Here is a 24,690-nt window from a genome sequence, read left to right as displayed (position 1 = left end):
AAAACTTAAGGGCCCACAGCTAATAAGAAAAAAAGTCAAAATAACTTCTTGCACAGTTTCCTTAAAGAGCTTAACCGACTTTCCAAGAGCTACTGACCCCTTCTTGCACACCAGAAACACCTCATCATTTTGGTCACTTTTATTCAGCAATTATTTATTGAGCTCTTGCTATCCTGGATTCTGGAGATGTTCAGTGAACAAATTCCCCATTGTCACTGGGCCTCTTTCAAGTGAGAACTGACAGACAATAAAGTACCTACTTGTAGGCAGAAGATGCTTGATTTCTTAAAATACTCATTATCTGGGGCGCCTGGGTGGCTCAGTCGGTTAAGCGTCCGGCTTCAGCTCAGGTCATAATCTCACGGTTCGTGGGTTAGAGCCCTGTGTCGGGCCCTGTGCTGACAGCTCAGAGCCTGGATCCTTCTTCTGATTCTGTGTGTGTCTCTCTCCCTCTGCCCCTCCCCTGCTCGCGCTCTGTCTCTCTCTCTCAAAAACAAAAACATTTTTAAAAAATAAAATAAAATGAAATACTCATTATCTTTTAAATAAGAGCTTCAAGTGAAGTGACAGCTGAAGGCTCTCTTCAGCGAATATCTGTTTAAAATACATTTCTTTCAGAGGGTAACTGATGTGACCACCAAGTGGTCTCTTTTCCCGCTCCCAGAAAGAGTACACCCCTAGCCCTTGATGGCTTGATCTGGGTTGCATACCATCCCTCAGTGGCCACTCATTTGCCAAAGACGACAAAGGTATATGCTCAACATTATCCCCTGACTCCACAGTGGGCTCAACAAATACTTACTGAATATCATTTTACCTCAGAGGGCAAGGAACATTGGCCCAAAGATCCTGCCAATCATTCCCAAACCATGACTCTGAGAAAGTAAGAGTAAAGTGTCAGATCTCTTAACATCCACCTATTTAGATGCCCAAGAATTAAATCGACTCTGAAAACTTCCAAAACTGCCTTGTCCATGGCCAATGGTTGGCTCTTCCCCTAGTTATGGGTGTGCTAACTCTCAACTCTACCCTACGCACCTGATTCATACTGCCCTCCCACAAAAATGCAGAGCTCAGAAGCCCTCAGACTGTGCACATCTGACAATCCTCAGACTTCATTCTCCCCTGTGTTCGTTACTTCTCACAGCACACTGGCTCTACTCAAAAGCATCTCCCTCTATGGACTTTTGCTTCCGTGTGTGCATGTGGCTCTCTCTGTGTGTGTGTGTGTGTGTGTGTGTGTGTGTGTGTGTGTGTGTTTCAATCACAGGGAAAGAGGAAAACTGTCATTTTTGCTGTTTCTTTATAAGACTCAGGACGGGAATTGTTTAACCAAGAGTGAAGTTTTGATTAGTCATGGTAATACCAGAGAAAAGATGCAAACACTCTGAAAAACACTGCCTTGAGAATCCAGTATGTACCGGTATGACTGTGTGCACGGATTCTTCCAAAACATGTCTCCCATTAATTGGTAATCAAATTAGTTCCATTCCTCTGCACACAACAGCTGATAGCTGGGGGAAGTGGTCTGGCAGATTCCTGGGAGAAACATGAGTGCTAGTACAGGTCTGAAAACTTGCTGCATATATCCCCAATATCTGTAAATTGACTATATGGCTGGGGGTTTTAAGCTATGGAGAATCCAATAATTTATTTACTTAACAGTGACAACACAATGGTAGAGTCAAAGCCCCTGCCCAGATTAACCACTTCTTTGATTCGTATGTAAACCCCTAAATTCTAATGGCAATGACCAGCAATAGCACATGGGAGCTTGGCAAGCCGAGACAGACATAATGGTGGCACGGCAGGAATGGTAGGGCAATCGGGCACCGACAGAGAGCCAGCATCTACTGCCCCTTTCCTATAGAGAGTCCTCGTTACCTCACTGAATCTTCACAGAGATCTGATGAGGCAAGTGACCTCATTATCCATGTAACACATCAAAGCCGTAACAATGAAGGCAACCACTTATGTTTGCAGTATCAGGTGAATGTTTTTCCTGAGACAGATGGTCACTATTGGGGCTAACCCCCCTTTCTGCTTTCTGGTGACCAGTTTGGCCCTAGGTTTGAGGGGGAAACTTTCTGAGGCTCAAGAAAAGCAAGCTATCTTATGGTGATCGTTCCACAAAGTATACACACAGCAAAAAATCAAGCTGCACACCTTAAATATATATAATTCTTATTTATCAACTATACCTTAATAAAGGGGGAAAAAACTAAAAGACAGTTAAGCTATCATATTGATGTGGGTACAACATTTAAGTTTTATCACAGGATCCGTTTAACCAGTAGATGGAAACCCACTTGGTTGAATGAAATGGCTCATACAAATGGCTCATACAAATGAGCAAATGAATGAAATGCTCAAACCTTAGCAATCAAGTTTCCCGAAAGTTCAGAATGAATGGTAAAAAGCAAGCATAAATTAAACAGTGTCTCTAAAAATAAATAAATAAATAAATAAATAAATAAATAAATAAATAAAACTTAGGGTCTAGTCTCAAAAATAGCTATACATGGCAACAAGGAGGGAAAAATCTTAAAACAATAAAAGATAACAAAGATTTTGAGGTTCAAGAACACAGGGCATTGTGGCTTATATCGGATAAAGACAACTATATACAGAGGCTGCCAAGTTAAATGTGAAAAGATGAAGCAGGCACTCACTAGAGGCAAAGATGAAACATGACAGTTAGGAATGACAGATACCGTGTCTCAAGCGCCATAGAGACCAGCTGTTATACTGTTCAATGTTGTGACACCTCAATTAGTGCATCTTATTATTTATTCTTCCACCTAGCTACAGTCTGTAATTATGATGAAAGGAAACATGTTGATAAAGGCAAAGATTGTTCTGGCCACAAAAGTAACGCCTTACTTATAAACAGCAGGCACCATCTGAAAAACGCCCTGCTAGGCGCCCCACGCTTCACCACTACTTGATCTGCATCAACTCTCAAAGATTCTGATGCTGATTGTCCAGTTTACGAATCATTTAGGGCTCCCCCTTCGCTTCTTTGGACCCTCTTCTTTTCCTGCCTACTAAAATGTCATTTCAAGTCAAAACCTTTATTGACGCATGGATGCAAAGGGAACCAAAATGTGGGAACCAGGTATTAAGCAGCAAGAGCCAGGCTTTGGGCCCAGCACTGTACCCACCTATTTCTTTTTAATTCACACAATTACCCTATAGCCTAGATCATATTATCATCCATGAGCCCCATTTAGCCCCCTATTGAAACAGAAGCTACAAGCAAAACTTGCCCAACTATAAAAAAGCTAATAGATCATCATATTGGAATTTAAGTTAAAAATCTGTCTTATTCTGGAAGTTAAACCCAGAACTTCAGACTTTTTAGATGGGTTTGGGCTTTTAACCAGTTCACAAAAAGAGGTGAGGGTCTTTTCTCTGGAGAAGATCAGCATGTAGGAAAGAAAAGAAAAGAAAAGAAAAGAAAAGAAAAGAAAAGAAAAGAAAAGAAAAGAAAAGAAAAGAAAAGAGAAAAAAGAGAAAAGAAAAGAAAAGAAAAGAAAAGAGAAAAAAGAGAAAAGAAAAGAAAAGAAAAGAAAAGAAAAGAAAAGAAAAGAAAAAGGAAGGAAGGAAGGAAGGAAGGAAGCAATCAAGCAAAAGAAAAATGCTTGGGTCTAAATACATAAGGGTAGGTTGAGTTTCCTGCTAAAGTAAGGAGTCTGGAAATTTTCTATAGGCTCTATTTGTCTGACAACCTTGGCCTTGCCCTTCCCTGTTACAGTCTATACCTCTCCATCAGAGAAGTGAACAGCCAGGTGAGATTCAGAACAAGGGGAACAACTCTACGAAGTCACAACACCCCCACTGTGACAAGACAGAGGCTGGCGGGTCCCAGCCATTCTGTCCCTCTGTTTTGGAAGCTCCTACGCTCTGCAAACTGTCTGGAATTCATTAAGATGGGAAAACAGGCTGAAAGCCGTATTTCAAATTTTATTCAGCAGAAGTTTTGTGAAAAACAATTTGGTCATGTGGGCATGCTCAAAATCATCATCACCCTGTTTCTCAACCGTATCTTTTCAGTCAAGTGACTGCAGCACGATTCAAGCTTCACACTCTGAGTCTAGATTACAACCCTCTTTTGAGATGTGGGCCAGGGCTCCTGATGGCAGTAAAGCTGGGTTAACTTCAAGCCACACAAAGATCACATTTAGAAAACCAAGAATCCTACCTGTTTTCACTAATGTAGACCTGAAAGCTAACTTCCTAGAAGGCAAAGTTTTTGGTTTTTGGTTTTTAATCAGTGAGGAATTACTGTCAAGGATCACCTCTAGCCTGATCATAACAAGCAGCACCCCATTTTTTTACTCAATGTATTCTAACCCAGGAAGTATTTCATTCCAAAACAGAAAGAGGGGACTAACTCAATATGGAGACAAAGGATTTATGGTGAAAGCACTGGGGTAGTGTTTCTCAAACATGAGGAAGTATCACCAACTGTGAGGGACTTGCTCAGACAAGTGGGTCCCACCACTGATGTCTGATTCAACAGGTCTGCAGTGGAATCTGAGAATTTGCATTCCTAACAAGCCTGAGGGTCACATTTTGAAAACTGCTGCACTCAGGTGGTAGTGGTGGTGGATGTCTTGCTTTGTGGGGAGGTGGGGTGGTGATTTTGCTCAATAAATGTGGAATAGGAAGCAGTGCAGAAAGGTGGGATTCAGACAGTGCATAAGCTGGAACAGTCTCCATGGAGGTGGCAGAAGTTCCAAACTAAATATATTTACTTAGAAAAGGAACTTATTGGTTAAATACCCAATTAATTGGAGAAGACTCCAAGGAGAGGCCTAACTTGGTCCAGAGGTGAAAACACTCCTACCAGGATCATGGCAATGATAGCTAGCCATCCACCAAAATTGTATGCTCCTTTCTAGCACAGAGGTGTCGCTGTCCAGCTGGGGTCTGTTTTTCCCAGCTCCCACCCCTGTAACCAGAAAAAGACGTGAGTCTGGTCCTTGCCAATAGAATTTGAGCAAAAGCGATGCTTGTCATTTGTGGACCTTAGTTATGCCTTCTCTTCTTTTCCTTTCTACCACCAGACATAAAAGACTCCAGGGCCCTAGGCAACGGGAAAACCAGAAGATGGAAGGAGACTGAGTAGTTGGTTTGCCATGTGGAGGAAAGCTGCCTGTCAAGCTGCCCATTTGAGTGGGAGAGGGGGCAGAGGGAAAGACAGAATCTTTTTTTTTTTCAATGTTTTATTTATTTTTGAGAGAGAGAGCAGGTGCATGAGCAGGGGAAGGGGAGACAGAGAGAGAGAGAGGGAGACACAGAATCCAAAGCAGACTCCAGGCTCCAGCATCGGCACAGAACCTGATGCGGGGCCTGAACCCATGAACTGTGAGATCGTGACCTGAGCCAAAGTCTGACATTTAACGGACTGAGCCACCCAGGTGCCCCGAGAGAGAGAGAGACTCTTAAGCGAGCTCTACACCCAGTGCAGAGCCCAATGTGGGGCTTGATCCCATGACCCTCGGATCATGACCTGAGCCAAAATCAAGAGCCAGATGCTCCACCGACTGATCCACCCAGGTGTCACAAAGTTAACCTAATTTAAAAACTTGTTTTTTCTCTGTCTACAAGGTATGGTTTCATTCTAAACCTCGACATCTTCCCAAATTCAAGATCAATGAAAATAAAGGGAGAATCTCTTTCTGTTAGCACCCTAGCAAAACCCTGGGATTCATTTTCACTAGTCAACATGTACCTCCCCAAAACCAGTCTCCCTGAAAAAGAAACGTGGCCGGGCCTGTGGCAAATCCTCCACTCTCGGAGCCAGAAAACTGAAGTATGGGCTGAGCATGTGGGAAGGGATTGTTGCAAGAATTTGGAAAGGAGATTAAGGGCAGGCAGAAGAAGTGTCCCCTAGGGGAAACACGTAAAGAAAGGGAAGTTGGCTGCCAGTGAGAAGTGATTAGAAAGATGTCATGTATATGAACCCAAGTGTGAGAAAGAGGGGTCCACTGGACCAGCAGAAATGACTGACTCCAGTCAGTACCACTGACTCCAAAAACAAACCCCAATTAATTGTCCTTGCCATTCAGCCTCCCACTGTTAAATTGTGCCTGTCAGTGATTATGATGCTATGACCAAGCAAGAGCCATCAAACCTTCTTGTTCGTTTCTGAATCAACAAAGATTTAAAGCTACCATACATAATCAGTGTCATTAAAGCTGCGTTCCATTATCCCATCATTTAGCACGTACACACACAGCATTTACTTAGATAAAACATTATTAGTGTTTATCTACCCAAAGATGAGTGGACAAATGACTTTGCTAAATGATGCAAGGTATGGTTCCAAAAAGTCTGCACACACCAATCGTCCAATACACAAGCCAGTGCCAATCTCTCAAGTGACTCTCCAGGCATGCTTCCTTGCAGCAAATGGACAAGCTATTATTTGGAATGTCACCAGGAATCGCACTAGTTGCTTATATTTTTAGAGGCTGTTTTACTAAGCTACCGCAAGCTCTTCCTTCAAAAATAAATAAAGGGAATTTTCAAGAACGCCTGGCTGGTGTCATCCTCTTCTCTTGAAAGTAAATGACCCTACCTGGCCAATACTATTTTCATGTTTATTCATAGCTATTCTCTGCCAAAAACATTATAAATTAGTTGCAAAGGGTTCTACTGGCCAAGGTGCCAATGTTCTAAATTTAGATGGGGCTGTTATGCAGGCTCAGTAATACAATAAAGCAAAGCTAACCCTGAAATAGTACCTTTCCATCTTTTATTGAAAAACTTCAAATGCTGAAAAATAAAGCAAAACTGTACCCAGTTCTTTTGATGGAGAAGGGATTGTTACAATATCTGTGTGTCTGTTCACAGACTCAATTTTAGAGTACTACCTCCAGCTGCTTGGGACAGATGCATGCAAGACGAACAGCATGGCCATATCTCATTGAGGTCCTCTGGTAGGCTCTGTGAGGACTGTGCTAGGTTCCAAGTTAATCAGGAAAATCATCTTTCCTTTTCTTTCCACCAACGTTCAAATCTCCAGTTAGAAAAATAAAAGGTATGTTCTGAAAAACATACTTCTTGAAACCAGTTAGTACCTAGGAACATTTTATAATAAAGGTACTGAAGTCAACATAGCAGTCCTATCTGTCAGCCCATAATTTCATATATAATGTCAGCCATCAGGATAAATGAATCCTCCCTGCTTCAAACCTTCTTCTCACTGACGCAAGTTAAGCCTCCTAGAGAGAAAACGTGTTCTACAAAAACAAGTTACGCATGCCCAACAGCGGCGACCACCACTTTTCCCATTCTGCCCTTGATCACATAGGAAAACAGACAAATGCATGTGAATGATTCAGCAAGTTATCCCACCGTGGGGAAGGGGTGGGGGTGGAGAGGGTGAAGGCTACACATGCCTTCCTGAAGTTGCTCAACAACCCACAATTTTCTTATAGAAGAACAGGATTCTACTCCACAGACTTGTAAGTCGTTGCATTTGGATTTAAAATATTTGTTCTCACATGACCCAGGAGTTTTCCTTTTAAAAGTCACCACTCCATGGGTACTTGAATCAAAGAACGCAGCTACTGGAATTCAAAAGCTTTGAAGATTTTCGTTTTAAGTTGCTGAATTAAAAACACACGCTATTGCCTGTAGATGTCAACACTGACCAAAGCTGTGAGGTGCTGTGTGGGAGGAGAGGCTCCTTTCACCTCAGTGTGGACAGGAAGCATGATCTAGGGGTCAAAACACAGGACTGCGAGTCAGGAGTTCCAGAAGAGTTGGTTGTGGTGCGCGTGTGTATTTTCTTAAATGAATCTTAAGCTCTGCGTTTTTCTCCAAGAGCCCTTGGACTTGTCCTATATACCAAATATTACTTCAAAACCCAGCCAGAAACTATTCCTACGTGAAAGCATGGTCAAACATGAATAATCTCAATGTGACAACAGTGAGAAGAGCAAGGGGACGACTCAAGTAAGACGATCCCGGAGGGAAAAAAAAGGATAATAAAAAGAACAAGACCCATCTCCACTTTCAGTCTGAGGGTAGGTTTATAGAGACAACCATAAATCTCTGACTCACTCAACATTAGGAAAACACTTAAAACCAAGTTATAAACAGTTGCAGGGAAGATTAACGTCTGTATTTTTCTCCACTATTCAATTTATGACCTTAAACCCGTCCAATGCATCTCCCTGAGCACCTATAAGGTAAAGCCTAATGTTAGATGCTTTACAAGCGATACTTTTTATCTTCACAGCAGCCTTATAAGGTAGTTATTGCCCCATTTTACAAAAGAAGGAACTGAGATTCAAAGAAATTGGGCAACTGGTCCAAAGTCATACAGCTAGGGAGGGGAAGCACCAAGATTTGCACACTTATTTCAGGCATTCAAGCCTTGCCTCAAAATCACCTCCTCCACGAGGTGATTCCTGATATCAGACCCATTCTAAAAAGCCCCTGTGTTTCCTAATCACACTGTATCAATTACTCCCTCTTCAGCAACAAAAATTATATTGTGCATTTATTTGGCACATCATTAACTGTGTTCGCATCTCCAACATGGATGCACCATGGTAGTGGGAACCTTGCCTATCTGGTTCTACCTTTGATCCCCTCTGGCCAGCACAGAGCCTGACATACCAGAGGCGCTTAATAAATAACTGCTGTGAGAAGAGAGAGAAAGGAGGGAGAGAAGGGAAAAAGGAAAAAAAACACAAATAAATCCAGGTCCTTCTGACCCAAAGCTCTACTGCCCCTGCTAAAAGTGACCGAGGGATGTTTTCGATGCACCTTGGGGAGGATACCAGGGCCCTCATGATTCTGAGGTACCATTTACTTACTTCCCTATGGGTTTTTCTCTCACCTTTACTCCACTCCTCCCCTGGCTCAACTTCCAACTCAGGTGGAAAACAGCCAATGGGTTACCATCTGCAACAGGGCTTGAGAACCCTGGGAATTTAGGCACTTGAAGACAAAAACCTCACGGTTCTGAATCTCAAGACAGATGTCTCGTGTGGACACCACAAAGGCGTACTCTATTCTCTGTGGCATGCATAGAGGGCCACAGGAGGCAATGATGTAGCAAAGAATTAAGGGAGCCACATTTAAGAAGCAACCTAGAGAAATGAGGAGCCCAGGCCTCTCCCCAAATCCTGAAGAACAGAGAGCGCAGGCAGGGGGGAAGGAACTGGAAAAGAGACCCAGACCTGCTTACACGGCTCCCTGCCCTCAGCCTCCATCTGCCTCCATCAAGACTCAGACTGCATGACTCCCTCTTGCCCTACCTCGAGTACACAATGTTCACTTGACTCACAAAAACCTCCGTATAAACTGCAAACTTGACTTTACAATATCAAAAGCCTGTAGTAACAGCATTTAATATCTTTGACCCACCTTCTTGATTATTTTCTCCAAATTATGTGTATTTGGAGAGCAGTCAAACATATTTTTACAATTTACTTTGATGAGATGGACATAACAGCAAAGTACATTTTATATTTAAAACACACAAACACACATACACATACACACACACACACACACACACACACACACACAAAACAAGTGAAATTCTTGCTTATTGTCCTTGAAAAATGACAAAAAAAAATAGCCGAGTAGGTTTTTTTTTTCCTATTATTTATCCTAATACTGCCAGTTCTGAAACAAAGCAGTTGGAGGGAGAAATTTAGTAACTTTGATTTGTCCCAAGATACATTTTTTTACACTGAGGTCCTATTCCTGACAGTAAGCACATGTGACCTGTTCTAAAAAAAGGATATTTTCCACTTCTTGCACAACTGGAGCAGATATAAACATCAGCCTGTGCAAACTGCACCGCAGAACTCAAAGGGAATTAAACACACACACACACACACACACACACACACACGCTTAAATAAATGCTATAAATAGGACTCAGGAAAGGGAAATCTCCAATAACACACAGAACCAACACTTAGAATCCACTTTAATCAAATTTTCCATCTAATCATACCACAAAACTAATTTGCATAAGAAGAGTTGAACATCTGCCAGCATGAGGCACCTCGATCTTGCCTCTTTTGCTTCGGAGATTGCCTCTTAGTTATTGTTATGAGGAAGGAAAAAATTACCGTGGTAAAGTAGAAAAGAAGGAGTTTTATTACCGATGTGTGCTAGGCACTCTGTAAAGCACTTTTACAGATTCTATTTCCAGTTCAAAACTTCTACCAATAGGGGTGCCTCAGTCAGTTAAGCATCCGACTTGGGCTCAGGTCCTGATCTCATGGTTCGTGAGTTCAAGACCGCTTCGGGCTCTGCCCTGACAGCTCAGGGCCTGGAGACTGCTTCGGATTCTGTGTCTCCCTCTCTCTCTGCCCCTCCTCTGCTCGCACCTCTCAGGAATAAATAAACGTTAAATTTTTTTTTTAAAAATTAAAACTTCTACCAATAGTATGTTGGCCCCATTTTACAGGTAAGGAAATTGAGGCTACTCGAAGCTAAGTGTCTCAAACACACACGTCACAGTTAAGTGACAGAGCCCTGGGCACAGCACTTCAGGACGGCCCCCTCTGAACCTGTTCACGTGCATCCGGTCTCTAACACCACCAGGAGCTCCCAGACCGTGAGGAAGGTCTGAGAGTCTGCTTAAACATTTAAAAGGCAACCAAAACCCCCAGAAGTCTATTTTAGGATATGTCCTCCAGGGTGTCTAACATCTTATTTAATGTTATAGAGAAATATGCTTGAGTATTACTTGAACTTCCAGGCCAAACTCATAGAGCCCTGCTCGTTCACAAAACTGGCCTCCTATTTCCCGTCCTCTAGGAAATGGCCACTGTTGATGCCCACCTTCCCACGAGGTCACACTCTGTCTTGCATGGTTAGCTGGATCCATGTGTTCTTTCCTTCACCCACTGAGACTTTTTTTTTAAGTTAAGTTTGTTTATTTATTTGGAGAGAGAGAACAAGCCAGGGAAGGGCAGAGAGAGAGGGAGACAGAGGATCCGACGCAGGCCTGGTGCTGACAGCAGTGAGCCGGATGCAGGGCTCAAACTCATGAACTGTGAGATCATCACCTGAGCTGAAGCCAGACACGTAACGGATGGAGCCCCCCAGGTGCTCCACCCACTGAGAGTTCTGGAAAAGATGCAGAATGATGTTCCTCTCCATTTCTGCTGTCGTGCACAGTGCCTTTTACACGGAGGTACAGGCTAGTGGACAAGAGCCTGGGGCTAGAACCAGATGGCCTCAGGTTAAACCTGGGCCCATCTACTTGTTATGCCTCGGTTTCTTCCTCTGGAAAATAAGAATAATAAAAGCACAGACACCCAGGGTGGATGTGAAAACTAACTGAATTAACACAAGTAAAATATTCAGACTCGGTCCTGGCAGGTAGTAAGCACAGCATTAAGAATTACCCGTTTTAAAAATATAATTAAGATCATTAATGTTGTTACTTATCATTATCATCTCTCACAGGTGTGCAAATATTAAGTTCACACACATAAAAACACGTAGAATAGGCACTGACACGTGATGTATGCTCAATAGATGTTAGCTACGTTTACTGGTATTAATTTACACAAGCAGTTTGCACAGGGCTCAACAGACACATGTTGAATATGAAGTTTTCTGTAGGTACTGAAGCCACAATTGCTTTTTTTTTTTTTAACCGGCATAAATTTTTATGGGTTGGATCAAAAATATAAAATGTAAAAAAAAAAAAAAAAAAAAAATCTAAACATTAGGTGGCAGTAGTATTCATTAGGAGATCGGTTGTTGTTCACGAACAACCCTGGCCTTAAGATAGAAAGCCAAGGACAACCACATGCAAATGCTTCATGGAATGTCAGGACTCACTGTTAAGTAATAAAGAAATAACACCAAGAACACCACTTGCTAACATTTTACTGAACCCTTACTATGGGCCAGGCACCAGGCTAATACTCTTCCACAGTCAACGTGACAGTGAATGTTCCTAAGACCCTTAGGACACAGGCCGCCATTTGTCAGATGAGGAAACTAAAGTTAGTTAGACCCAGCCTGCCTAAGGTCTCAGCTAGCTGGGGACAGTGATGCCAGAATAATGCTGGCAATTCCCTGCAGACTGGACTGGCAGAAAAATCAAGAAAACTCTCAGAAACCAGTAAAAGATTGACAGCTGTGTTTTGCCAAGAATGGATTATCATTTCATAAAAGAAAGGGTAGTTCTACTACGAAGACAGGAGAGAAACTCTCAGAATAAATCCAAGAAATGGCAGTGGCCTTATCCCGAAACACGTGTACGTGCACGTGTGACACAACAGTTGTTGTCTTTCTCATTCACCACAAACCTGTGAAAACTTCACACATGTCTCCAGGAATCAGCTTTCGGAAACCACCACTGTATCCTGTCCTGCCATAATAAACCCAAGACTTGCCCTCATTCCCATTTCTAATTTGCAGGAAGTTAAACAACAGTTATCTGAAACATAACTAAAATTCTGACAGAAGAAACTGGAACTAGATTAGGCCAAGTTTGAAGTCTGTCCAGGAAAAGGGCATTAGCAAGTACAAAGCCACAGAATTGTGCACCCAGTCAATCGAATAAGAGGACCATAAACCTGACAGAGGCTAACATGTTTTAAAATGCTGTTTTCAGGGGCGCCTGGGTGGCTCAGTCAGTTAAGCGTCCGACTTCAGCTCAGGTCACGATCTCGTGGTCCGTGAGTTCGAGCCCCGTGTCGGGCTCTGGGCTGATGGCTCAGAGCCTGGAGCCTGCTTCCGATTCTGTGTCTCCCTCTCTCTCTGCCCCTCCCCTGTTCATGCTCTGTCTCTCTCTGTCTCAAAAATAAATAAACTTAAAAAAAAAATTTTTTTTAATAAAATAAAATGCTGTTTTCAGGTCCCAAAGACCTAGAGAGAGTGCCTACACTGATAGGAGCTCATTTAACAGCTCCACATTTGTTTCCCTGATGTGACTGCATCAGCGTGTGAATTCTGGGTTCACCCTTGAAATTCGGCACATATCCCCTGCCGCCCACCATTCAGAGCTCATTCCCAGGAGAACACACAGAGGCTTCAAAAATCTTGCTGGGGGAACCACACTGCAAACAATTCTTCATTAGAACCTTTCCTCATCGTGTGTCTTCCTCCACTGCAGATTTGCCAGTGACTATGACCAAAAGGAGGGTCACGTGATCTAATTCCAGCAGCCTCACACTCCTAAAGGCCAGGAGGTCTCGGTTAGGAATGAAAACGTGTCTTTCCTCATGAAACACCTGCACATCCGAGCTCAGCCCAAATGAAGAATATATAATCTCCACTTTGGAGAGACCCTGATGGATACCTACTTTAAAAGGCCGCCAGGTTGAAGGCAAAATCAGAACCAAGCACCCCGTCCTGGGTGGACTCCTAAGGGAGAAAGCAACACCTGTTCAAACAACAAATCATTCCCGTGCCAGGCAATGTTCAAGGCTAATTGTTCTAAGCAGGCGTGACTGTACCCTTCAGGGACATTTGGCAGTGTCTAGAGACGTTTCTGGATGTCACAATTGGGAGTAGGGCGCTAGTGGCCTCTAGTAGACGGAGGCCAGGGGTGCTGGTCAACATCCTGCAATGGCCGGGACAGTGCCCACAACAAAGGGTAATCCAGCATGAAATGTCAATTGCACTGAGGTTGAGAAACTCTGCTCTAGACTCTAGGGACACAACAGTAAACAAGGAACAGACAGAAATCTCTGCTCCCTTGAAGCTGGCAGTCTAGCGTGGAGGAACCTATTATAAACATAGTAGAAATGAGAGTCGGTTATAATAGAAGTACAATGGAAAAAATAGTACAGGGCAAGGAAGATGAGAGTCTGGAGGGATAGTGACTGTACCTAGTGAGGTCAAGGTAGGCCTGCTAGGAATATTAAAAGACCTGAAGTTGGTGAGGTGGTGAGCCCTGTGGCTCTCTGGGCAAAGGATGGTCCAGGCAGAGGCGCCAGCCAAATACAACATACAAAGGCCTTACGGTGGAGGAGCCCGGAGTGTTCCGGGACAGCAAGGAAGCTGACAGGGAACTTGACCATACAGGCTGCCTTTTGCCGTTTAAAGGATCTCGAGTGTTACTGAAACTAGGAGCCACTGGAGAGTTTTAAGCAGAGAACGACATGATGTGGCACGTTTTAAGCCACAGTTTCTCAGCCTCAGCGGTGACAGTTTAGGGCCAGATAATTCTCTGTTGCTACCTTGTCCATTACAGAAAGTTTAGCAGCATCTCAGGGCTCTATGTACTAAAGATCAGTACCAACACCCTTCCATTCTGACAACCAAAAATCTCTCCAGACATTGTCAAATGACCCCTGGGGAGGGCAGCGATATCTATCCTGCCTGAGAACCAATTTTAACAGGAACATTGTGGCTGTCACATAGAAAATCCACCAGAAGGGGTAACAGTAGAAAGCAAGAGGCTACCGCAATAACCCTGGCACGGGCTGGTGAGGACTTGGACCAAAGTGGTGGCAGGGGACCTGCCGAGAGGTGGGCAGATTCTGAACATATTTTCAACTCCAAGAGACGATCTAGGGAGTATACTGAGAGACGAAATGGCTACAGCAGTCTTGACCTTTCAAATTCTACTTTTTCCAACCAAGACTTACAAGAAGGGAGATACCCTGGCAAAGACTTCAGACAAAAAGCCATGAGGAGGCCCCCAACAACATGTAGCCCTTTTAAAGTCACACAACAGATGCCGATGACAATAAGTTAGACAACTGTGGAAAACAGTATAGGGAAATTTTGCCAACCCCATATATTTATTCACAGATTTTATTTAACTGGTTTATTTCAAAGAGCATGTGTCTGCTCCACAGACAAGTTTTACAACAACTTTTTTAATTTAGCATTCCTCTCCATACCGGTTCTGTCCCGCACCTGTTTCTAGCTTCAACGTGTGAAGCCATTGCTTCCCACGTAGCCACATTTTTCCTTACACATGCTAGCTAGCTACCGAGGACGCTCACCCTTGCAAGTAATTTTTTGCCGACTCTGAAAAAGAACAGGCCCAAATCCTTCAACATGAGTTTCATGGCACTCATTTGGGTTTTTCCAGATGGTATTTTCCTCACTCTCTCAAACTCATTTAATGTTATGTATCAGCTCCCATCAAAAATGTTCCAAACAGTCCGGTTAATTCATTTCTTTCAGGACTACAGACACACACTCAAACACTCACTCCCTCATTCTGGCCATGTAAGCATTTGCTTATAGAAGCAAAAGCAGAGACTGCTCAGTAAAACACTGGTCCCTTCAGCCGAATGCACATAAAGCCCCAATGAGCATAACCAACAATACCCTTCACACAATATTACTCAAAACCCCCACCCCCAACACACACAATCTCCTCTCACACACAAAACAGCCATTATGAAGAGAAACCATCAACTAAAGGCTGCTTGTAGGCATCTAACTGCATTTCCTTCCAATCACTGTGAAGCGACTGCAAAGAGGCTGCTTCAGCAACCCCGGGAAGTGGATACGCAGTTCCCAGGTTTTCTTCCCCAACTTGGACTCAGAGTCCTGACGCAGCCCCGAAGGAAACAAACCTGGCTCTGCCTGCGGCTAGAGCAAACAGGAGCCCCGTGCACCCCAGAAGCAAAGACTGGACTATGTACTACTTCACCCCCCGGCCAGTTGTCCTTCTCTTCATTCACCCTGATTACTGAACCCTCCTCCCCCTCTGCCAGCCAGGTCCGTTCACCCTGACTTTACCCACGTGAGGGGCAGGCAGGAAGGTTTGAGGTGGGTGTGCAGAAGCACTGCTTAACCCTCCAGCTATAGCTTCACCTTATTTCAGAACTGAGAGGGGTGGACATAAACCCTTCTCTACTATCACAACCTCCAATGACCATGTCCCTCTTCGTAAACACGGGAAATGTCTGGAGCGGCCCCGGACAGAGAAAGAAAGATACCCAACCCGTTCCGACAGAACGGAGTGGGAACGGAGGTAGCATAAGAAATGGGCACTAGAGGTGGTGGGGCGCCAGACCAGCGGGTGTCTTCACTTCTCTCCAAAAAGTTTTTGAACTCCCCTGCAAATTAAACGCGTGTCGCTGCCAAGCAGGGGCCCTGCCAAGCAGGTCTGTCCCAATACCCTCCAGTTACGAGGCTTTTTTTTTTCCCCTCCAGGGAAGGCCTGGATTTGAATGGGACTCTATTGCCCAGGGAGTTGTTTAATCTGAACGAGGTGACACGCCCACCAGCTGCCCCCGACCCGCCCGCGCCGCCGTGCCCCGGTGGGCAAGGTGAGAGGCGGGGCTCCGGGAAACATCACCTGGAGGCGGCCAGGGGCGGACTTTCCCAGAGGAGCCCGACTCCGAGGAGGCGACACAAACGAATTAATTGCTTCCATCAACGCCGCGTTTCAATCCACCCCAAGCACTCCCTCTCCGAGTACTCAGCCCGCCGGGATCTTCAGAAAAGAGGTTCACTAGAAACTCTTTTTTTCTCCTTCCCACCGGGACAGCGTCCGGTTCCCGCGCTCCTCCTCCCCCACCTGCTCGCCCGGTCGCTCCCCTGCCCCCACCCGGTCTCAGCGGCCAGTATGCCGTGCCCAGGGACCCCTCACCTGGGCCGGCGGTGGTAGGCTGCCTGGGACGCCCCCGCAGCGCACTTGAACTGAGCCCCCGGAGGCGCACAGCCCGGGCGGACGCGGCCCCCCAACTGCGGGGGCAGTTCGCCCTCTGCCCCCGGGCAAGGACACGGGGTCCTTGTCCCAGAGCCCGGACGACCGGCTTTCCTCGCCCCACGGTGTGGGGCACGGGGCCCCCAGCCGCGCTCCGCGCCTCCCTCCAGCTGTCACCACTCACCTGCTCTTCAGAGGTTGACTTTTGAGTTCGTAATAGGTTTTGGGCTCTTCGTGAAACTCCTCCCCGACTTCGAAATCCGGCACGATCCCCGATTCCGACTGCATGGCTCCCGCTTCCCGTCCTTCCACTGCTCAAAAGTGAGAACAGAGCCTGGGACGGAGGGAAGGTGGCGGGGCCTGGGTCCCCCGAGCGGTGTGCCCCCGCGCAGTGCCCAGCTCAGCCCGCTTGCCCGCGCGCGGCCACCCGCCCCGGCGCGGCGAGTTTACACTCGCACCCGGGAGGGAGGGGCGGGCGGCCGCGCGCAGCCTGGGATCTGTAGTTCGGTCCGGACGGGGCGTTCCCGGCTTTCCAGGGGAGCCGCTCCCGTGAAAACTACAACTCCCAGAAGGCCAGGCGGGGGCAGAGGCAACGTGGTGGACACCGCTATTGCAACTCCTGTTTGGATTCATTGTCAATGTCAGCAGCTCCTCTCCCTCCTCTCTCCTCTCTTGCTTCAAGGATACGGACGTGGCTATTTAATATTAATAAGAATGGCCTCAGCCTTGCTCTCCTACCGTCAGCCCTACTCCCTGTGCAGATATTTGCGAGGCCACGCCAAATCCTTTAAAAGAAAAAAATTTTTTTTTAATCGTGAAGGGTTTGGGCACTAGAAAGTTTTTGCCTTCAAGCCTGCCTTAAAATAAAAGGACCTAACTATCTATCAGCCTGTATGCTTTTCAGCGCCGCGGTGACATATTACCTTGTCCTCGGATTGGAATAGAGTGGAGGAATTTGCCTTCACTTTATAATTAAAACATTATCGTAAAAATTATTCTTGTGCGTTCCTTTTCTGTAACTCAGTCTGAGCTTTTACAATACTATCCATCCAGCTGAGTGGCTCTGCTCCCTTTATCCAATTAGCCACTTTTAATCTAAAGCAGCACTTGAAAGGTCCGGTTAATTTAAAAGGCACCAAGTTAACAAAACAGAGTCGTCACTGTCTGCTTTTAATTTCTCACTTGTCTGGGAGTTCAAACAAGATTGTCCTAACAATTCAGGAGTGAACTTGGGGGTGCGTAAACTGTATGAGTGTCATCCTCCCGCCTGAGCTTCCCATCACTCATTTAGGTAACAGAATGAAAAGCTCAGTTATGGCTCATGTTTACTTCCAGACCTTCCCTCTGATTACTTCCAGTAGAATGTGTTCTTTCTTCTAAAAAATGTCTTAAGGCATCAGGGAGGCAGTAGAGAGTTAGAGGGTGGTATTTAAAGTTATGAGACTCAGAGGCGAAATCCTGAAATCCTGTCTAAAGCACTGTGTAATCTTGGGCACGTCATTGATTCCTAGAAGCCTCAATTTCTTCATCTGTAAGAGAGGAGATTAGCAAACCTGTTTTAGAAGATGTTGCAAGGTCAAATGCAAAGGAAGGTGATTTGTAGTCTTTAAAAATGATGCTTCCTGGTCATTCTTTTATTTTTCTTTAAGGTAAATATCTTAAAAATAAATAATATCTTAAACATATTCCGTTCAGACTAACATTTCATCTGTGAGTTTTCCTTCCAGAAGTATTAAACTAAATGATCATACTAGGATAAAATTCTAAGAAGTTTGGATTAATGATTGGGCATCTCCCAGAATTCCATTGACCCCTTAAAGGCTATCAAGAAGTTCAGGTTAGAACTGCACTGTGTAACGTCTTTAGAACTGAAATGTAACAGCCCATTATGGCACTCATATCAAATAGTGACCTACTAGACCAAAGGGACCAAACATGAAGGGGAAAAAAACTATCAAGAAAACTAAGGGCCCTGAACTTACCACCAGACAAGTGCACCTTCCAGAGCGATCTGTAGGCTACAGAGCTCTGAGCAGAGGTTGCCCTGAGGCACATACAGCTGCTATTTTTCCCCTGCACCTTTTCTTTTGGTCTCATCCTACTCTGAGTTGGGGAAAACTCCTCTTCCCTCACATGTGACACATTTGTCATTTAGAGCGCCATCTACCACCCAGTGAGAGTGGGTATGTGATTTAATCCTGACCAATGAATGACCCCTTTCCCTTAGCCACAGTGATTCCTTTAGGGATGGACACAGGACAGTAACATGATTAAAAGTTCTCCTTTGAACCTTTCTACAGGGCAACAGGGAAAGACTGTTTTGTGGAAGCTTGGTGTTCAAAGATAGACAACCTAAAGCTAATTACTTATGGCCACATTGGAAAGCTGACCAAAAATGACACAGTGAGATAAGATCAACAATCAGAGAAGCAGATATCCTTAGAATTTCCAGAGATATGAATCCAAACTCTTTTCTTTTTGCTGAAACTATTATGCTTTAGCTTTTTGTCAGTTGCAACCAAAAGACCTTTGAGTAATCACCCTAAACGCTTTTCACTCCTTTAAATAGATGGCCCATCTCGAGGGATGGCCATACCATTAATCCACATGATAAAAAGTTGGCCCCCTGGTAGATGACCCTGTAATCCCTCTTTATGAATGAATTAAACCCTAGGAGTAGATACCTTTTCTTTAAAAAGGTGATGAAAGTCAATATCTTCATACATTTCAACCAGAGATTGGGTCTCTTCAGAGTACAAGAGCGAAAGAAGTACAGAAGATTATTATTGTCACACTTACCTACATTTATGTAGTATTTTACTCTTGCTCATGCTTGTCACACGCACCTCTCATTTAAGCTTATAAAAATCCAACAGCAAGGATAAATGTGAAAGGGTCCTCACTCGAAGACACATTGTACATGCGCTGGTCATAAACAGAGCATAGTGTTAAGTAACCAGACTACAAGAATGTATTTGACTTCCTCTCTGCCCTCAAGAGACTCATAGTCCAGGAGTTGAGTCAAGGCTTGTAACCCAGTGAGAAACCACACAGAAGGCAGCAAGTACTAAGCAGTTGATAGTTGATATATGATTTGGACTTTCATATCCATTTATCTCAACAACTATTTATGGAGCACCTACTCTGTGTCAGCCACATTATGTGCTAGATGTGGAGAAAAATAGCAGTTCTGAGCCATACATGATCTCTGCACTCAGGACCTAGTCCTTGCCTTTTTAAGAATAGAAGTGAAAATGCTTTGATAGATAAATAGATAGGTAAGTGCTACATGTGTCTGAGAAAGGAGCCACCACCGAGGGCAGAGGTGGAGATAAAGTGAAGAATTCTTGGAGGAGATGTGACTAAGCTAGATATTAAAAATAAATAAAGTGAAGAAAAATAAAGAAGAGAAAAATATAGGACATAAAACATGAAAACTGAATCTAATCAAGCCCCTAGATCTAACCACCAATTTAGGGAGGAAAAGGAGAGAGAGGAACATGTGAGGTTGCACTCAGACAAACCAAGAAATTGAGAAATTCTACAAGACATTGGGAAATACTTCAAAAAATAAATAGCATGAAATAAAGAGGAAGGAGGAACTGCTATAGATTTTTAAAGAAATAAGAGACATACATAAGATCTATGTGAATTATATTTAATTTTGAAAACAAATTGGGAAAACAGACATATCATATCACCCACATACATTGTGTACATATTATGTGGAGTCTGATTGAACAAACCAATTGTCAAAATTCATTTTGGAGAACACTAGAAGTGTAGGAACATGGACTGGAATTGGATGATATTAAAAAATTATTGTTGGGGTGCCTGGGTGGCTCAGTCGGTTGGGTGTCCGACTTCAGCTCAGGTCATGATCTCACAGGTCGTGAGTTTGAGCCCCGCGTCAGGCTCTATGCTGACAGCTCAGAGCCTGAAGCCTCCTTCGGATTCTGTGTCTCCCTCTTTCTCTGCCCCTCGCTGGCTGGTGCTCTGTCTCTCTGTCTTTCCTTTCTCTCTCTCTCTCTCTCTCTCTCTCTCTCTCTCTCTCTCTCCTTCTCTCAAAAACAAATAAACATAAAAAAGATTTTCTTAATTATTGTTAACTTTATTAGGTGTGATAGTGACATCGTGCTTATCTTATTTTCGAAGTTCCTATCTGATAGTCAGACATACATATAAGGTATTTATGGGTGAGATGATATCATGTCTGGAATTGCCATAAAATACTCCATACAATACTATCCCCCCATTAAGTGGGAAAAGGAGAGCGGAAATGTGAATAAGATGGTAAAACTGGGTAATGTGATTTGGAAGTTTACTATACCACTCTCTGTACCTTTGCGTACATTTTAACATCTCCATGTTAAAAAATAAACAGAAAAACGGGGCGCCTGGGTGGCTTGGTTGGTTAAGCGTCCAACTTCGGCTCAGGTCATGATCTCACGGTCCGTGGGTTCGAGCCCCGCGTCAGGCTCTGTGCTGACAGCTCAGAGCCTGGAGCCTGTTTCAGATTCTGTGTCTCCCTCTCTCTCTTCCCCTCCCCTGTTCATGCTCTGTCTCTCTCTGTCTCAAAACTAAATTAAAAAAATAAAAATAAAAATAAACAAAAAAAAAGGGAACTGTCAGAATTATTTTTTAAATGGTATACCATTGCTGATAAAGTTAGATTTAAAAAACATGTTGTTGAAAAGGAGAAACGGAACATGAGGAAGATGTGGAAGCAAAGCTGCTCAAGGTATGTTTGGAGGAAACATCCAAGAGCAACAGGAGATGGTTGATTTCAGCAGAAAGCAATTCACTGAAAGTAGACTGAGTAGCCCCAGACCTTCTGGAAGGGCTGCAGGACCTGGCACAGAAGTTGTGCAACCAGGAACAACTCCAAAATCTGTGCCATAGAACTGGGCTAGTGAAGCCACCACCACCGATAACACTGTGTCATGAAACATCACAGCTTGTGCCTTTGACACTGAACATGGCACACTGTAGAGATGCTGCCTCTGGGAACTGGATATAGCCACAACTGCCCATCACCAGAAAGGATTAGGCTGAGTCCCAGCTGCTTCACCTAGGTGTTATCCTGTCCAAGGTCAAGGCTTGATGCAATTGGCAGACCTAGATTTTGTGCCCAAACTCTGACCTCTGACTGCAAGGATGCTAGCTACCCAAAGCCATTCCCTACCCTGTTTCTCTCTCACTACTTTAGAGACTTAAGGTAAAAACAACAACAACAATAACAACAACAACAAACAAACAAAGAAAACCCACCATTTTGCAGTCTCCCTAGGAGCAAAAAATTCAGTTATGTAGACAGAAACACATAAAGCTACCCCCCTTTTCTACTTGTGTTTCTCTTATTTGAAGCATATTTTAATAAGCACAGGATTGAACACTAATGAGGCTGTCAATTTACATAATTTTTGTTTATTTTTTAGAGAGACAGAGAGAGAGAGAGAGAGAGAGCACGGGAGAGAGGCAGAGAGACCGAGAGAGAGAATCTTAAGCAGACTCCAGGCTCAGTGTGGAGCTGACGCTCCATCCCACGAGGTTGGGATGATGACCTGAGCCAAAATCAAGAGTCAGACGCTCAATCAACTGAACCACTCAGGCTCAGTTACTTCAAAAGAAGAACCCAGTTCAATTACTTCAAAAAGAAGGCAAAAAAGGCCCAGAACAATATAAATGACAGAAAAATGCTAAGGAAAAGGATAATAGAGGAGAAGAGAATGAGGCATTCAACAGGAAAGTCTTCACCACTACCCTTCCAGTATATGTCCTTCCTACATCTGCCAAGGCAGTAGACTATGTGCCCAGACATGGGCATGCTCTGAGAAAAACAATCTAAGCTATACAAAGCTCAGATGTGAAACATACCAAGAGGGAAGATAATTAATTTTCAAGGCATAAAACTGCTTCATGGCTTTGCAGGGTTAATGTTTGGATAGTGGATTTCTTTGAGAATCTGAAAGCTGTACTCTTTCTTACCAGAAAAGAGAGCATGCTCAAATACCATTGCAACTTCAGAGGTGCCACAGACAACCTTGTGGTCATTTATTGCTCCTCAGGAGTCTCTGGATCCTGGTCTTCTAAATATATTGTTTTTATGAGTACTGTCTACCATGGTTTTCCAGAGCCACTGGACAGGGGCCCAGGGAGAGGGAAGGGTGATATGCTGTGTAGACCAGGAGAGGAAAGTGGTGTGCTCTTCTCAAAGGGTTGTCTATGATCCATGTCCATCAGAATCGCTTGAGGTGCCATTACAATGCAGATATCCAAGCCCAGCAGCAGAACGACTAAATCAGGATATTGAAGGGGTAGAGATTGAGAACCTACATTTTTACCAAGTTTCTCTGCACTGTAAGTGTGGAGCCCAGGGTGGGAGGCAGGGATAGGTGGAGTGTGCTCCAGGCGGGGCTCAAACTCATAACCATTAGATCACGATCTGAGCTGAAATCAAGAACCAGTCACATAACCAACTGAGCAACCCACATGCCCCAGGAAAAGTTGGGATTTCTAGTCAAGAAGCAGAACATAGGTGGGGTAGACATAGAAGGTGGTGGGTGGGTATTAAAGGAGTAGCATAATTCTTTTATACATATATATATATATATATATATATATATATATATATATATACATATATATATGTAAATTATTGTCTAATTGGTTTCCGTACAACACCCAGTGCTCATCCCAAGAGGTGCCCTCCTCAATGCCCATCACCCACTTTCCCCTCTCCCCCACCCCCCATCAACCCTCAGTTTGTTCTCAGTATTTAAGAGTCTCTTATGGTTAGGCATAGCATAATTCTTTGCTAAACTGACCTAACAGGATTCTTCCTGAGGCAGGCAAGGGGAGGGATGGGAGATAAGGAAGGTGATCAGATATGGAGGATGGGGATGATGACCAAACCATCTTGACAGGATTGTTGCTAAAATTGGTCAATGTAAATGCAAGCCCAAAAGTCAAGGCCTATTTGAGAAGAAGATTCAGATGAGGGTGGCTAAAATTTGATCGAGGAGAGACTCAAACCAAAAAAGTGCCTTTTGTAGCTAATAGACCCTAAAGACAAGCCAATGGCACCAAGTAGCTCTCACCTCACAAATACAACAGCAATGGTGGAAGAGTGATTTGACCCTGGTATGAACTTGGTGACTCCAAACCCAATACAGAACAATCAATAAAGGTCATGCTGTACATTCTCGTTCCAAGGTATCTGAAGTCACAGGAATTAGAGTAAGCAGTACAATACAAAATGTTCCAAAAGATGGAATACATACTCCAGAAAGGGTATTCCTGCTTTTTTTGTCTTCCTCTAAACAGCTACCAAAGTAGCCAAATGTTACTGCCTTCTATGTAAAATATTTTAAAGTTATCTTCTAATTTTTTTTAATGTTTATTTATTTTTGAGACAAAGAGAGAGAGAGAGAGCATGAGCGGGGAAGGGTCAGAGAGACAGGGAGACACAGAATCTGAAACAGGTTCTAGGGTCTGAGCTGTCAACACAGAGCCCGACGTGGGGCTCAAACTCACGGACCGCGAGATCATGACCTGAGCTGAAGTCAGACGCTTAACCGACTGACCCACCCATGTGCCCCTAAAGTTATCTTCTTATTGGATAAATAAAAACATTTATTATTTAAAACTTACAAAATGCAGATAAATAAAAGAAAAACATTTTTGAATACCCATAATACCACTCTCCAGCGATACCCATACCTAAGTATATGTCACTCAATATTCAATATATTCATTATATAGACATATATGTATGTACAGTCTCAGTAAATATTCGAAAGGTAATACTGAATATACCACTTCTTGGTCACACCTTTCCTTTTCATGTATCATGAATAGCTTTCCTTGTCTACAACCTCATTTTAATGTTTCTAAAATACATTTGCCATTTTCTAAATTTATTACATTTATTTTTCTAATGTCTGCAGTGTTGAACCTTTTGACTATTTTCAATTGTTTACTATTAGAGATAAAGAGCATTTCACTTCTTTCTCAGTAGCTAAACCTTTACTCCCATTCACACCAATTGCCTGGAGATTGAA

At 43.8% G+C, this 24,690-nt stretch overlaps 1 protein-coding gene across 2 annotated transcripts in view; it reads right to left on the bottom strand.

The window, feature by feature from the left end:
* Positions 1–17,110, bottom strand: part of MITF (melanocyte inducing transcription factor) — a 225,243-nt gene extending 208,133 nt beyond the window's left edge. The window contains exon 1 of one of the 2 annotated variants that reach the window (XM_043587920.1): positions 16,812–17,110. In XM_043587920.1, coding sequence (XP_043443855.1) covers positions 16,812–16,915 — 104 coding nt within the window. In that variant the 5' untranslated portion in view covers positions 16,916–17,110. The remainder of the gene's footprint in view (positions 1–16,811) is intronic. The other variant, XM_043587919.1, reaches the window with a different exon arrangement.
* Positions 17,111–24,690: the final 7,580 nt, after the last annotated feature.

This window comes from Prionailurus bengalensis, chromosome A2, assembly GCF_016509475.1.
Source record: "Prionailurus bengalensis isolate Pbe53 chromosome A2, Fcat_Pben_1.1_paternal_pri, whole genome shotgun sequence".
Classification (NCBI taxonomy): domain Eukaryota; kingdom Metazoa; phylum Chordata; class Mammalia; order Carnivora; family Felidae; genus Prionailurus; species Prionailurus bengalensis.
Note: the sequence above shows the minus strand (reverse complement) of the source record. Positions and strands in the feature narration are given on the sequence as shown.